General features: G+C 45.2%; 1 protein-coding gene across 6 annotated transcripts in view; it reads left to right on the forward strand.

Moving 5' to 3' along the window:
• Nucleotides 1–16,032, forward strand: part of LOC118119347 (spectrin beta chain, non-erythrocytic 5) — a 32,080-nt gene that overhangs the window by 12,362 nt on the left and 3,686 nt on the right. For 2 of the 6 annotated variants that reach the window (XM_035173230.2, XM_035173231.2), the window contains exons 12-25: nt 2,334–2,479; nt 2,587–2,683; nt 3,302–3,451; nt 4,234–4,383; nt 5,557–5,813; nt 6,876–7,005; nt 7,710–7,910; nt 8,354–8,506; nt 9,519–9,736; nt 10,040–10,223; nt 10,315–10,470; nt 11,276–11,665; nt 11,887–12,006; nt 13,701–15,632. In XM_035173230.2, coding sequence (XP_035029121.2) covers nt 2,334–2,479; nt 2,587–2,683; nt 3,302–3,451; nt 4,234–4,383; nt 5,557–5,813; nt 6,876–7,005; nt 7,710–7,910; nt 8,354–8,506; nt 9,519–9,736; nt 10,040–10,223; nt 10,315–10,470; nt 11,276–11,665; nt 11,887–12,006; nt 13,701–15,632 — 4,284 coding nt within the window. The remainder of the gene's footprint in view (nt 1–2,333; nt 2,480–2,586; nt 2,684–3,301; nt 3,452–4,233; nt 4,384–5,556; nt 5,814–6,875; nt 7,006–7,709; nt 7,911–8,353; nt 8,507–9,518; nt 9,737–10,039; nt 10,224–10,314; nt 10,471–11,275; nt 11,666–11,886; nt 12,007–13,700; nt 15,633–16,032) is intronic. The other 4 variants (XM_035173233.2, XM_035173232.2, XM_035173235.2 and 1 more) reach the window with 4 other exon arrangements.

Consider the following 16,032-nt stretch of genomic DNA (forward strand, 5'->3'; position numbering starts at 1 on the left):
TCATAGCACGTTGCAAAGGAAGACGCACAGGGGAAGAGCAGCTCAGTAGAAAACAGATAAAGATCAACAGATCAGGGAGATGTCTGTTGAAATAGGAGATGATTGGCTGAGTCTAAAAGGAAGAATACCATTGAATATGACATTGAAAATCAATAAACAACAGTTTTGTTTGGTTTTGCTGTGACTGATATAGTTACACTTCATAAGGAAGAGTCGGATGTCGAGTTGTTGAGAGTGGAAGCCAGTGTGAAGGATGAAGGACAGAATATCTGAGGAGGAGACGTCCATTAGGTTCATCAATCTGTTAAATCAGACCCACTAGAATGTTAGTGTTTTGCAGCTTTAACACATAAATGAGCCAATAATCCTATTTGCCTTAAAATTAACTGACATGTTCGTAAATCATATGCGACTCCTTCAAATTTCCCAATCTCCAGTGTATTATTGAAGTTGAAACTTTCCATTCTTACTCACTTAGCCCAGTCAAATAATAACAAGATGAAATTAAATCTACTCCATATTATTATATTATCATTATTAATGATTCATGTTTTGTGCTTTTTGGCGGCTGTTTGAATCCAGCAATCCAGATTTGTAAAATGCATGAAATCATTGACAGATGCATGTTTATCTTGCTGATTGTTGAAGAACCTTTACCTGTGCCAGAGCGGTTGTAGTGGCAGTCAGAATTATACATGCAGTTAGACAGAGAAATGTAAGCATAAGAAAATGTTTTACTAAATTCAAACTTTATTTACTTCTGTCACATTCATGCCAACCAGACTTGGTAAGTAAAGCAAATAAAGTTAAATATTTCTTGGTACTTCAGAGTGAAAAAACAATACAAAGAAGGACAAGAACCAAAAAAAAAAGGCGCACACACTCTTTTACAGTGATGTGCAATTGTATAAAAGGCCAATTATCAGAATATGCCACTCTGTAATAGTGCAACTACATGTAGTTCTCATTAGAAGTCCTTTGTCCAATCTTTAAAATACTCAAACCGTGGAATACATACAAAAACTGTAAATCTTATTGGCTTCACACTTGGCCTGTGTGTTGTTTGCCCAGGGAAGTGCAGTGTCGAGTTTGGTGTGATGTGGACATGAGATATATTCAGTATTAATAACATTAGAATAAAGAGTCAATCAGCGCTTTGTAGCAGTCAGTTGGGGGGGACATTGTGCCTTTGACCTGAATGTTCCTCTACGTCCTCAGATAACCTGTAGCAGTGGTCGGCAACTGGCCAATATCTGTCCCACCAGATCATTTTGAGAATTAGATTATTTTTAGTTGCCCATATTGGACTGACACATAAATTCACATTTGATGAATTTGCCTACAAAGTAAAAGCACATGCTCATTTTGTTGCTACAATGCTTTACATCCAGCTGAATTACAGAGCTTCATCTTTTGAAAAGTTATAAACTTGGTTCATGAAGATTGTCGATTGCTTAACAGACCTCTGAGATAACTGACATGCAACGTATACAGAAATAACACCAGTTTTGAAAATCATTGAAACGTTTATATAAACCCTACACGCGAAACAGAAATAAAGCGAATTTCATTTTATGAAACACAGACCATAAAATCTGGACAAAGCGCTGAATTCGATTGATCATAGGTCACTTTTACAGCTGCAACCAGCGTTAACACAGGCCAAGCAAACAGTCATGTTCAGAAGGCTGTAAAAGAGGCTTGACGTCTTTAATACGTTTCTGCACATAGACAAGGTCTGTAGCTCTGACCTTTGTAAAAAACTCCAGTGCACAGTTCTAAACAGAGGCAGAGAGGACGACAACGGAAATCAGTATCTAATGCTGCTGCTATTTAATGAGAGCTGGGGCTTGGGGAGTTTAAAAAGGGTCACATTTCCAACTGCAATGGCTCTTTCGGTGATTTTCGTCATCCGAGTGGTACAGCACATGTTGGCAGCCTTGTTAGGCTTAATGTGCTCTTTCATGAAGCAATTATGATTTATTCAAACTCTCGCTGCCATCTGTGGTATTTTATTTCAAACTTTGATGCTGTCAAACAGAAAAGGGCAGCGTGTAGCGTCAGCCCGACTCTGGATTATTTCACTGGGAATAGCAGACCTTTGTAAGAAAGTGGAGTTTGGGTTGGGTGGTTTACAGGAGAGGCTTTACTCCGCTGTGGGCAGCTGGCCATGTTGTCCAGCCTCCAGCCACGTTGTAACTGCAGTGAGCTGCAGCAATGCCTCACTGTCTGTGAAATCCTCAATCTGAGATGTTTATGCATCAGGAAAAAGAAAAACACTGCTCGCGTGTAATGTTGCTGATCTATTAGACTTGTGCTCCTTTTGTCGACAGAGTACTGTTGAATGTGAGAATGGCAGGAGAGCGCTGTGCAGCCAGAGCCAGGAGCAGCCATCAGTGAACCACACCTCTCCGCCCGTGGGAGACAGCCCCGCATGTGCCAATGATGTCATCGTCAGACATCAACTGAAGGCAGAAAGGTGACATTTCAGCCTGGCTTCTCCCTCTGTCTCTCTCTGCGACTTACATAACCAGAGGTCTTTATGTAAGTCATAAGTGGAGTCACATGTCTGTGTTTGCTTTGCAGCAGGAAGCCCGGAACGGAGCCCAAACTCGCCGCTGCCCCTCCAGGCCACCCACAGCTCCACATGCAGCTTCAGAAGTTTACCATATCTGCTGACAAGGTGACTCGACCTCTGCCAGGCACACTCGCTTTTTAATTCTAATGCCAGAAATCAACTTCCCAAACTGCCTGCACTGTCTGGACAGAGCAAGTGCAGTGAAGTCAGGGTCAGAATTCATAAAAATTAGTTGACAAGTCAGCGCTGCAGTTTTACTCATCAGTTATTACACCAATTTCTTCTAAAAAGCCAAAGGCATTAGGTCACACTTTATATTAAACTTATTTTCACATGTGCTTTTTTTCATCATTATCCAGTAATTGACCTGTTTTTGTTTTTTTTACAAATGCTGAAAATGTGCTTAAAGGTCAGAGTGGGCAGCATCATCTATATCCTGGTCACTGTAGCAGCTAAATACCACGTTTGTTGTGCTGAATTTAGATGATTAGACGTTTAACTGTTCTTTTTCTAACCATAATGCTTTCCGGCTGTGGCTCAGGCGGGTCATCCACTAACTAAAAGGTTGGTGGTGTCATTGGCGGAGATGTTGAACCCCAAAGAGCGCAGCAATTAAAGGCGCTCTATGAGTCTTGTAGTGTAACAAACTTTAAGTGGCCCATAAAAGTGCTACAGTATATAACTCCAGTCCATTTACCATGTCCCTGTTTGTCTCCCTGTCAGACTCTGTCCTGGCTGAAGGACAACGTGTCCATGGCCACGCAGGTGTGTTCCATCGCAAGCATCGAGGGCCTGGAGGCTGCCAGGAGGTATCAGCGCACCCTGGAGCAAGACATCCTCACCAACAGAGCCAGGATAGAGGTGGTCAAAAGGGTGAGTAGATTCTGCACTAAATATCTGTCTGTTGTCGACAACAACTCAACAAAATCCTTATGGGCACTTTATATCTCGTGTTTGCTGGGATCAGCTGATGAGCTACCGGCTGATTTTTTTTCTAACATATTCTCTTCTATGCAGTTTTTAAATGTATCTTGGTCTCAAAGCTCCCACTCTGAAGCAGTGGCTGAATGCTGTGACAAACATCATCCCTTTTTTAAGCTTCTTTAAAAGATAAGCCCTTTTATTCTACCAGATCTGGGACCATTGCTTTTAACACCTAGAGGCCACAAAAGCCTTTTCCACTGGTCAAAAAACCCACAAACACCCACTAACATAACATCTGGAGTACAATCAAGAGTTTACCCACATTTAAAAAACCTGATTGTTAATATGCAGGAATTTCTATGTGTAGATGAGTATGTGTATCTATGTGGATATTTTTGCCGATTTGATTCCTTTGTAAATGTAATTACAATTGTGCATTGTGCGTGGTCTGCTTTGCAGAAAAGTTCCATAAAAGAAGCGTTACTAGAGGCAGTACATCACATTCATTTTCTCATGACCTTGGATCAATGCCTTGAATAAAAATATTCCCCTTATTTCGCAAACTGGGCACGTTGACAGGTCTGGTTTGTGTAATAATTACGTAACGAGCTGATATTTCATCCGAGACAGATTCAGTTACCCAAAGCTGAAGATTAGCCCCGTACATTGCAACATAAATCCCCAGTCCTAAGTCATCACACGCTCTCATCAGTTTAACGCCTCTTCCCCAGGAGGGCCGCGGGCTGGTCCGAGCTCAGCACCCCGGCAGCGCCAGGATCGAGGAGTTCCTCGGCCAGCTGGACGTCCTGTGGGAAGAACTGCGGAGGAGGCACCAGAGGAACGCTGTGTTTCTGCAGGCCTCAGAGGAACTGGGTTTTAGGGTAAGATTCATAAAAAGGTTTCACTACAAGCACTCATCTTACCTTTTTGAAGTTGCAGGGGAACTTTATGATGGATGATTCTGGATCAGCTCTCTCATTGTTAGATGTTTTAATGCTGGACCGGAGCCTGGACTGTGTGCAAACTCTCATGGTTAGAAGCACATTAACTTTCATCTTTTCCACCTTAATTGGCTGCAATAGCCTTTCAGGTTCACTGGGAGACTGTGAGGTATATTGTATATTCCCAACAATTAATGAGGGCTTTTGCGAGGCATATAAATTGTGCTTCCATGTAATTAAGAGTGAATTAGGAGATGGAAAGAGGCTGTAAATCCACCCAGATGGATGATTTAGTTGGAAAGCATGAATCTTTTAGTACAAAAGATGCAGGTCAGAGTATAATGTCTACTTCCATTAGATATACCTGCCATCATTACTAGTAATCGCTACATTTTAATACAAATAGCTGTACTCTCTACTCCTTGAGAAAAGGCTCTAAACTTTTGTTTTATAGCATTTAAGGGAAATTATAATTATATAAATTCAGACAATAGAGGGAGACTCAAGAGGCACAGAGCGTGAGAAAGTGAAGAAACAGCCAATGTCGCTGACAACGACGACTAAGCTTTCAATGTAGAAGCATTCCTCATCCTTGGCCTTATTTAAATGGGCACTTAGCTGATTTTCACCACTTTGTTCCGTTACAATATCTGTAGTTTATGAAAATGAGTATGGTTTAAGTTCTCACTGAGTTGCCTGGACCGAGATATACTCGATCTTTTGTTGCCAAAAGATGACGATTCCTGTATCACTGGCGAACTTTTGCCAGCTCCCTGGCTGTGGGCTAGAACTACTCACAGATCTTTTCTTGCATCAAACCCTTCTTTTAGTAAATGTGTTTTTATTTTATTTCAAGTGAGAGTGGTTTAAGTTAGAACTATATTAATTCTCAGTTTGTTTGAGACAAGTGGGGAAGTCTTTTTCTTTAGTACATTTCAGAGCCTGTGCTGTTTTCTTTTACTTGAGTAAAGAGGTTGAATCAGTACTACTACTTTTACTTGAGTCGTTTTTAACTCAAGTATCTGTACTTGAGTAAAAAATGTGTGTACTTTGGACACCTCTGAGAGTGCATCAGTTGTACATAACTATCCTCTTTGCTTCCTCACTGTACAGGTTGTGAAAGTGCTGCAGGCCCTGGGCAGCCTGGAGGCATGGCTGGAGTCTGTCGAACTCTCCATGAAGGAATCTGCACTCGCCGGTGACCCTGAAACGATGAGCGTGGCGGAGAGGGAGAGCTGTCTGCTGGAGAAAGAGGTGGCAGCGCGCAGCATGGAGCTCGGCGCTCTGAGGCAAGAGGTGGACCGCCTCCACGGCCACAGTCACCCGCTCACACAGTGGCTGCCAGCGCGCATGGACGAGGTGGAAAGAAAGTGAGTTTTTCGGGAGGCAGGATGGTTAAAGTCCTGGTTAGCCCACCTGATGTCTCTCATCATGGAAGGCTCATGTTGTGGATGAGACTTTGGGGGTTTGCTCGTCACTGTGGTCAGGAAATAAAGTAAGAATCTTGTCAGTGTTTCCAAGAGGTCACAGGTTTGGGCTTGGCACGTCTGCGATCCAACATGGAAGAGTTTATCCATAAAAAAAACCTCTGCTTTTTTTGAAGACAAACAATTTCACCCCATAAACCTCAGAAATATATATCCATAGATCTCATGAGCTGCTTTTTCTCTCCAACCTGGCAAAAATATTCTCCATGCGCTCATTCGCTGCAGGACCCAAGTTTACTCATTTGTGATTCATGCAGCACTTAGTGAGGTCTACCCCACCGTCCTGACATGCACTTCACCCACAGCTTGTCAGTGTGTGTCAGAGTCACCCGTTCTCTGTTTGCAAAAATGACGCCTCTCGGAAGACAAGCTTGTTGCCATGGACTCTCAGTCAAACCGTATGATGTTGAACTCTATTTACTGGACGTACCAACATCCATAAACCTAAGTTCAGACTCTGTAAAGAACACCAAGCTGACCAAGGAAAATAAAGAGACGGAAAGGGTTCAGTTTGAGTGTTTCCAGGGCGGGGGTGTTATGTAGGGCAGGGATGTGCAGTCTGAGGGGCCGTTGGTGCAGGTGGAGGCTCTCGCTAAGCAGCTGTAAGACACTTGGGATGATGTCATTATTTAACGTGAAATACAAGCAACTTATGGCTCATTTATTGTGAGAAAAATACCCTTTCAAATTTGCTCCTTTACCATCTCAAGTATAAACTCTGCACGGACAAAGTACCTTTTCACGCCCCAAAGTGCAGGATATGTTTATGTGACACATGATATATGATTACATAAACAGCTCTGGCATGGCGAGTTACTGCCTGCGGTCTGTGTAATGTGGTTCTGCTGAAGGATGTAGGGTTGTATATGCGGATGTGGATTACCGTTAAGGTGTAGCTGGTCATGAAAACATTCCCGTGGGTCTGTGTGTGTGTGTGTTTTCCAGGTACCATCGTGTCCAGAGCGCCCTGACCCAGCAGAGCTCAGAGCTGCAGGACACACGGATGCTGACGGAGTTCCTGGAGCGGGTGGAGCTGGAGGAGAGCCAGGACGGTTGCCGGTACAGCCTCGGCCAGGTAAGACACGACTCACCAGAGTTGGTAACCTCCTCATAGGGTCATCTTTGACAAAGTTAAAACAAATGAAAAGGTTAATTTAGCACTGTCTCCTCACAACACGAAGGTTGCTGGTTCAAACTCTGGTTCAGCCAAGATCATTGAATGTTCTCCACGTGTCTGTGTGGGTAGTCTTCACTTTCATTGTCCTGAGGTGACATCAGAAATCTTCGGGATAAATATAAATATAAACTTGAACAGCACTGAATAAGTGAATGCTTACCTCAAAATTCCCCTTAAATTCAATCAAGCTGTACCAAATTTCCCACACTCATAGATATCAGTTCCCTAAATGTGTCTGATCATTTTTATTAAGATCCATGAAATGGTGACAATATTGAAAAACTAAATATTTCTTGAAAAATCTTTTAATGGAAGAGGAAAAAAAATCCTAGATCCACCTTCTCATCCGGATCTGCACCAAAATGTAATCACCCACACTGCATCCTTCCACCAAGTTTCATATAAATCTGTTCAGTTGTTTTTGTGTAATCTTGCTTACAATTAAACATACAACCCAACCAAGGGGGGAAATTGGTGGAGGTAATAACTATTTGATTGACAAGAAAACACAAATGTGATAAAGGATATTTTGTATTATTAAGATCAACAGTCGGTCAACTCGACCAATCAATAACAGCTCTCTCCCTCTCTCTACCTACCAGCCTCTCCACGGGGAGATTTCCTCCGCTCCTTCATTGCTGGGACTCCAGAGCAGTGGCGGTGGTGGTGGGGAGCCCCTGTTGGAAACCATGGGGGACCCTGTGGAGGAACTGCGTGAGGCCGTAGAGATGCTGAACGACACTGTGAGGGAAAGAGGGCGATCGCAGAGCCACGACCAAGCCATCCAGGACCTGCTGAGCAAGGTAAGGAGATGGGAATCACTTGAGACAACATGCGCACATGGCAGCTCTAGTTCTGTATTACCAATGTTTTCCTGCAGTGTTTGTTAAGTTATAAAGATCTTAGATGATGCTGAATTCTCTTAAGTCCCTCCAGCTGCACAAACCAGTTGGGCCGCATCTGGTTTCCTTTTTTCTGTGGCTATGTGTTTTAATCGGCCCCAAACGAGCCACCACCCCCCTCCACATGAGCATTTTTATGTTAATTTGATTTATTAAAAAAAATAACATAAAGCAGCACACGTGTCACAACAGAACTTACCCACAAGCCCAGAGGTGACTTCATGACACAGTTCTAAACACTCATTAGCAATGTGGCTTTCATTGGAAAACAAATAACATGCAGCGAAGTGTAATGACTCAACGGCGTTCTGTGAGCGCTCATGATGACTCTGTGTCTCGCCCAGCACGCCGGGCTCGCTGTGCGCGTGGAGGAGTGCTTGTGCTGCGGCAAGGAGCTCGGCCTGGACATCCTGGAGAGGGAGACGGACTTGGCCATCCAGTGCGAGCCAGAGCGCTGCGGCCTGGAGGCTCTGCAGGAGAGGCAGGACCACCTGGAGGTGAGTGGGAGATGCTGGCACATCGTAGTAATTATGGCGTAAACATTGAAAATGATTCACTGGTACTGATACGATCCAATATTCCATTCAACTGACTCTGGATAATGAAAAAGGGGGAAGCTCCCCCTTCTCTTTCTCGCACTCGCTCCCCGACACATTGTTCCACAGTCTGTTTCCTGTTGTGCCAGATTTTCTCACATCACAAAAAAAAAAGGGCCAGCCCACCCCGCTTTGTGCTGTGTTTAATTTGTTATATAAACTGCACCATGCAATCACACACACACACAAACACACATCGAGCGTGCAAAAGTTTATTATTCACACAGGATATTTATTTATGCTTGTGTGAGTCACAACTCAACAAAAATGTGTGTGTGTGTGTTTGTCGGTAAATGTGGTGGGGGGTGTGTGTGTCCAGGGGTCACAAGGTTGGAGATGTGAGGTTGGGGATGGTAAAGTTGTGTGTGAGTCATTTTTTGGGCAGTGTTATGTTTATCACACACACACACACACACACACACACACACACACACACACACACACACACACACACACACACACACACACACACACACACACACACACACACACACACACACACACACACACACACACACACACACACACACTCACATGCAGCTGTCTGGACTTGATACTATTGAAGAGCAGAAATGACCTAATCTCCCTCCACTGAAATAACTGTGCCGTCAGCAGACAGGCATTCACAGCTCAGTGTTCTGGAGACTTACTGTATCTGAGAAATGTTATGAAGTATAACTCCCAGAGAACCCTCTGTGCTATTAATTACCGACTCGTCAAAAACAAGAAAAAAGTGGAAAAAGATTGCAAGCTTGCTACAGCGTGGCAGCCCACATGTAGACCATATGCTGAATAATATGCATAACGCTATGGGGATGAGGTCATAGCCATGCAGAGATACAATTGGTACAGGCTGTCTGAGCGATACCAGGTTTGATGGGAGATGATAGATCTTCACTTTGATTTTCCACAGATTGACTATGAAGTCATGAGGGAGGAGGTGAAGGAGATGGAGAACCTGGCCTCGCGGTTGGAGGAGCTGTGTCCAGAGAGAGTGCACGTACTCGGGGCAAAGATCCAGGCCACGATGCAGGCCTGGGCCGAGCTGGGAAGGAGCGTCGCGGAGAACAAATCACGGCTGCAGGAGTTTGTGCAGCTCCAGGACTTCTTCAGGAGCTACCTCGCCATGATGTAAGCAGGGCGTGGGGATCGTGTGACCCCCTCTCCGGGCCAGAATGTCTTTCGTAATCCATTACAATATCCTTTCAAGAGAAGAACAGGATGTTCTCCTTGTCAAGCGCATGGTCCCCTGGTGAAATGTATAATTTAAGATGTGCTGAGGAGGTCAGTGCTAGTTTCCCGGGCTGAGTGTGACAAGGCGATGAATATCTGTCCTGTTGGGGAGTCTGGTCATTCTCATGTTTTGTGAATGTGTGGCTTTTCTCACGGCCCTGTTCCTCGTCTCCTACCCCCACCCCCGCTCCTCTTTGATAGCTCATGGACAGAAGACACCAGGTCGTGCATTTTCTCAGACACCGCCTTGCATCCTGGGAAGGACGGGCAGAGGCCGCTGGCTGCAGAGCTGGACTTGCAGATTGAGCTGAAGTTTGAGGAGTTTGATGAGCTGGCGGCCGCAGGGAAGAACCTTTTAGACAAAGAACACCACCTCACACAGATGGTGAGCAGGGCTGCACACTAACACTCTGATCCTTATATATGTTGTTGGATTCATTTAGCTGCTGTTACAAACACTGAGTTCTGTCTTGCAGGTGAGGGAGCGGTTGGAGGAACTGAGGAGTATGCTCGGGTGGATCTTGGTGCACTGGAGGGCTCAGAAACAGCAGTGGCTTCACAAGAAGAGCAGACAGGAGCTTTCACAAGACAACATTTATTCTGAGGCTACAATGTGCTCCACATTATCAGAGGTAAATGAGCAGGGAGACTGTCCCTACGATAGGGACAGTCCTGAATACTTGGCAAAGGAATTATTCCCTTAAAAAAGTAGGTGGAGGGGGTAGAGCAGATCGTCCAATAACCAGAAGGTTGGGGGTTCGATCCCCAGCTCTTCCAGCCTGCTTGGCGAAGTGATGTGTGATAGAAAAAGTTCAGCATAATGTAGCACTGAACGAATGTGTTTGAATGGCTTTGAGTTGTTAATAAGAATATAAAAGCTCTACATAAATAGAGTCTGTTAAAAATTATAAAATGTACCCTTTGTTTAAAGTTTTATATTTCACAGAGAAAGGGGATTGTACCATCTCAGCTAATGTATGGAGGCTTGAAGTGTTTTTGTTTCTTTTATTTCAATATATATAACTTACATATAACTTACATAATAAATCCTGATGTGGTGCTGATGATTTGGGTTCTGTGCAGCCCGTAAATCCTCACAGATCAGGACATCCACAAAAACTCTATAACTAATAAACCACGAAATTATTCTAAATAATTATAATTTTTTTTTAAATCATCGTAACAAATCACAAAACCTCAAGAAGAACTGACAGATCGATTGACTCAGTGGTGTATCTAGGACAGTCAGGTATCTGCTGGGGCCAATGCCCCCCTTGCCCCATCCCTGGATCTGCCCCTGGATGGACTGTGGCTGAGGAGTGGTGGAAACAATGCCAGTGCCACAACATATGTTTCCTGCTACAGGATATAAGTTTGTGGTACAGATTTTTTAATGATTTACCAACATGAATATTTGTTTACTCCTTATCTCCATAGCTTCCCAAACAGATTTCAGCTCCTGAGCTACAAGTCTACGAGTCCCATCAGTCCTCGCTCGTTACCTCCGAAGACGACAAGTCAAACGTGTCAGGAGACAGCCGACCCTCGTCCCTTCCACCCAGACAAACTGAGCAACAGGAGGAGGAGCAGTTGGAGGATGGTTATGAGGTCATGAACAGTATTGGACCACGGGGAGGTGAGGCCTCCCTCTCAGAGTCTCCCAAACCCTCTATCGTGGTCCTCAAAGAGCCCAGCAGCCCTGCTCTCGGGGGCACGGTCAACCTCATCCTCAGCTTTGGTAACACAGGGGAAAGCCAGGTTCAGGTGCTGGAGCCACCTGCTGGGACGGAGGAGGTGGAGGAGGACACGTCTGAGCCTGTGCACAGGGTGAGAAACACTAAATATTATTATAGAATATCAGTATTACTGTCTACACACATTTCCTCTCATAAAATCACTGAAACAGATGATACATGTTGCTGCTCCCGAAGAACCGTGCAGCAACATTCACTGTCTGTAATGACATGCATGGGATTTCCCTCTGCCACTCAATCCCCTCTCTCCTCTTTGGCCTTCACATCTTCCTTTTTCCCCATTTTCTCCCTCAGCCCACTCTGCCTCACTCCTCTTCCTGTAAAAACTTTTGGAGGCGCTGCCAGGGGCTTTTGGAAAATACTTTGGGTAGCTTAAAGCGAAAGAGAAAGATTTATCGGCAGAGTGCAAACGAGGTAAATTGCGCGGTGTGAACTGGAGTTGCATGCTGCGTCTCGAAGTGTGGGCATGCTGTGCTGTGTGCAGGTGTTTTCCTGGGGGTAGCATGCTCTTACTAACCCGTGTTAGGGGGTACAGCTGCTCTTAATACAGCAGCCCCCCCCCATGAGAGTAAAAGGAAACAGGTCATGCTAGAGTGGTATCACGATCTGGGGCTGGAATATATACAGTGAGAAAAAACAACAAACCATTTTACTGTCAAAACTCAAAATATGCCATCTAACTGCAGGACAAAGATGCAATTCAAAAACCTAATAGAGTAATTTTTTTATGAAGCATGTTATGTTGTGATATTTAATGGGATGTTTAAGGAGAGGTGCTACTTTTACAGTCCATTTGTACAAATATAAACATGATAATTAGAATGCACAGATAGATTGATAGATTGATAGATTGATAGACAGACAGACAGACAGACAGACAGACAGACAGACAGACAAGACAGACAGGCTCCAGAAAATCATCCACAGTTGCTACGCTCAAAAATAAATTAATATATTAAAAATATTCTTAGCAGTATTGAAGTATTTGAATCATAAGGAAGTATTCAGAAGTATATGTTTTAGACTCTTTAAACTGTTTATATTTTGGATTTCCTGGACTGAATGTGAGTCTGTCAGTCGTCATTTTGCTGTTTCAGTTCGTCTTGTGTAAACTCAGATGAACGCTTGAATTCCCAACAGAAAATCAGACAGTGAATCAGTGTGTTTACAGTCCAACTTTCCTCTACCGTTAAAACTTTTCTTTGGACGTCACTTTGTTAAATGAGGCAGGATTTAAAGCTGGAAAGCAGCGACGACAGAGACAGAATGAGGGTGAAGAGTAAGACAGTGTGCGCGCACACGCACACACACACACACACACACACACACACACACACACACACACACACACACACACACACACACACACACACACACACACACACACACAGTCGTCTCCCTGCTGCTAACGTTGACAGAAGCTCTCTCATCTCCTTGAGTCATTTCACCACAAGTCTGATGTAAACCTGGACTTGTTTGGCTCGCTCTGGCTGTGCCACCATTGTGTTTAATACGTGACCTCACCCTCGCATCCTGGGAAACGTGTGGTCCAAAATGGCTCCCAGTAGGAGTGCGCCAAACACAGGCGGGGTCGTTATACAGAGAACTGGTGCTGAACTTTCAAGAAAGGCCCCCAGACTGCACACAGTGATTTATGGTCTGGGGCTTCCACAGAAACAAGAGATTAGTCACAGAGTTGAAAGGTCAAGCCATTACATCTGGCTATGACGGCATGTGTAGCCACATGTGATTTTGTTTAAGTGCTCAAGTGTGCGATTGCAATCATGTCCGTGTTTTTTGTGTGTTTTTATTGTCTTTCCTGTTTTTTTACACATATAAATTGCTGTATGAAGCTTGTTCATTCCTGAATCTATTGTTTTCTTAGATGTGTGTGTAGAGAAAGTGTAGAGAAACAGATTCTGATGTTTGTTTCTTTTAAAGAGCTGTTTGCCTTCGTCCGTTTTTCTCTAATGTCTTAATTTGTCTGTAACCCATTAAAAACCTCTTGTTCTCAAGGCTCACTGAGGTCAAACATTGACTATAATGCAATTACAGGTGGAAATGAGAGCTTGTGCACATGCCTAATATATTTTCCTCTCTTTTTATAGGTAAGTACCTACTTGCATGTCAAGGATAACAACTTGGCTGCGGCCCCTGTGTATGAGAGTATCACCTTGCCCCGCCAAAAGAGCCGCTCCGCAGCCTCAGCCTCCCCAACTTTCCTGCCATCCTCATCCTCCTCACTGCCTTCCTCGGCATCCGCACCTCAGACAACCAACGTGACCTTCCGCCCTTCGACGGGGAGCGGCAGCGGCTTCCTCTTCAGCAGCCTCAAGAGAATGGGCAAGAAGAGAAAGCGGAAGAGAGACGCTCGCAGACACACCATCCAGAAAATCATGGGAGTGGAGGCGCAAACGGACGAGGTGGCTCATTACGGGTGCGATACCATGACATATGACACACACACGTGGCCGCTGAAGGAAAGCAGGAGGAAGAGGAGTTCCCCAAAGAGCCCAGCCGGTGGATATGGAGTAGAAGCTATAGACTATATGAAGAATCCTCTGTTGAAGGACATTGATACAGAGTGTTCGGGCGAATACAGCACCATTCCATATGTCGTATCAGAGGGGCCAGACCCGCTACCCTCCACAAGTCAGGTGAGGAGCCACTGCAGATTCCTCTCTTTGGGCTCTGTGCTGAGCTTTGACCTGCCCAAGGACATGACTCTTATTCCCAGCATCCAGGACATCATTACAATTGCACCCCCTGAGTCCAAAAAAGGAGCAGGGACTGATCCGGACCCCCACTCTCAGAGACACTCAGCCCTGAGCTCCTTCAAACAGACTCGTCCCACTGCTGCCATCACACACGGCTCCTCAGAGGTCAGCATTTCTGAAACACAGACTCCGACCCCTGTAGTGAAAGCTCCGTCTGATGCGGAGAAGAGATCCCAACCCCCACCTCCTCTGTCCCTGCGAGAAGATGAGGTTCAAACCAAACCATGCAAAATCCAGTGCTGTCTGCGGAAGGCTGCAGAGCAGGATGGGGACAGGGATGGGACCAGTCAGCCCTCCGATCTCCCTATTTATGTGAACCAAGCCAAAAGTACAGCTGCACAGAAACATGAGTGCCTCAGTGTCCACACGCTCATTCGAGACCTGAATGGACACCAGTACCACAAATGTGCAAGACCCCATAGTGTGCGTGAAGTGAGCCCAGGGCTCCAGTGCCTGAGCCAAGCTTCTCACATGGTGGTGAATCTAAAGTCAACAGTGAGCGTGAGCGTTCATCAGGACTCGGTAGACTCTGGGATCTCCACGCCCCCCAGCAGCATCAAGGTTTGCGCTGATGCACTATGTCCAGATGTCCCACAGCCTAAGGTAGTGGTGGGGAGGCTCGTGTCCCTGCAGGTGGGAGGAATAGACTGTTCTAAAACAAGACAGAACAACACAACACCCTTAGGTCCATCTGCAGAGCAGCAAACAGAGCCTGTCCACCTGGACCACCAGCAGTTTGAGGAGGAGGAAGAGGAGCTGGAGGACATCTGGAATCAGACGACTAACTACAGACAGAGCATCTGCTCAGATATCATGTACCAGCCCAGCCAGGACGACTCCATACCCTCAGACAAACCCGACGTTCCTCATTCTCGCTTGCCTTCACCCAAGACCCCGGATGTGCTCTACAGGAACCTGGTCACCGCCTCTGCGCCCAACCTCCTTGTGGCCGAGTTCAAGCTGCCGTCCCACATTCAGAGCCTGCTGGGCTACGACAAGGAGCACAGGGCCAAAGTTCGCCTCCCTCCACTGGCTTCAGGAGACAGGAGGTCCTGGGCGGCGTTTCCGAACAGGGAACCAGCCAGCAAGACCATGTCAGTGACAGTGAACGAGACGGCGTCCGATCCCATGAAGCTGCCAGACGTGGGCGACAATCAGAGATACATTTATCAATACAGAGAGGATGAGGAGGAGAAGGAGGAAGAGGAGGTGGAGGAGGCAAAGGTGAGGAAGGAGGCGGATGAGAACACAGGTGGTTCGAAGGTGAGGTCAGAATCAGATATACAGAGATGTCTCTGTAAGACTTTTCCTATTAAAGGGTCAACTCACCCAAATTACAAATAATGATGTTTTTCACTCATTTATGCCTCCTAGACGTACAAAAATAGATATGCTTGTTTTCAAACGACCAGCAATACCCACATACTTCTGTGTGTCCTTTACCTTGACATGGTTGCTAAGCAATATATTCACTAGAGGGCAGCATAGAGTTGAGAGTTTGTGACAACAACAAACACATACAGTGGAGGAAGTTGTGAAAATGTACCTCTTAAGAAAGCATAATTGAGCCTTTACTTGTGCGTAGCCCTGCAGATGAATTAAGTTTTATTTGCACAGGTTTTGAGAAAAGAGTCTTTGAGATTTCTGCTTCGGTGGAAAATGT

The sequence above is a fragment of the Hippoglossus stenolepis genome, chromosome 12 (genome assembly GCF_022539355.2).
Source record: "Hippoglossus stenolepis isolate QCI-W04-F060 chromosome 12, HSTE1.2, whole genome shotgun sequence".
Classification (NCBI taxonomy): domain Eukaryota; kingdom Metazoa; phylum Chordata; class Actinopteri; order Pleuronectiformes; family Pleuronectidae; genus Hippoglossus; species Hippoglossus stenolepis.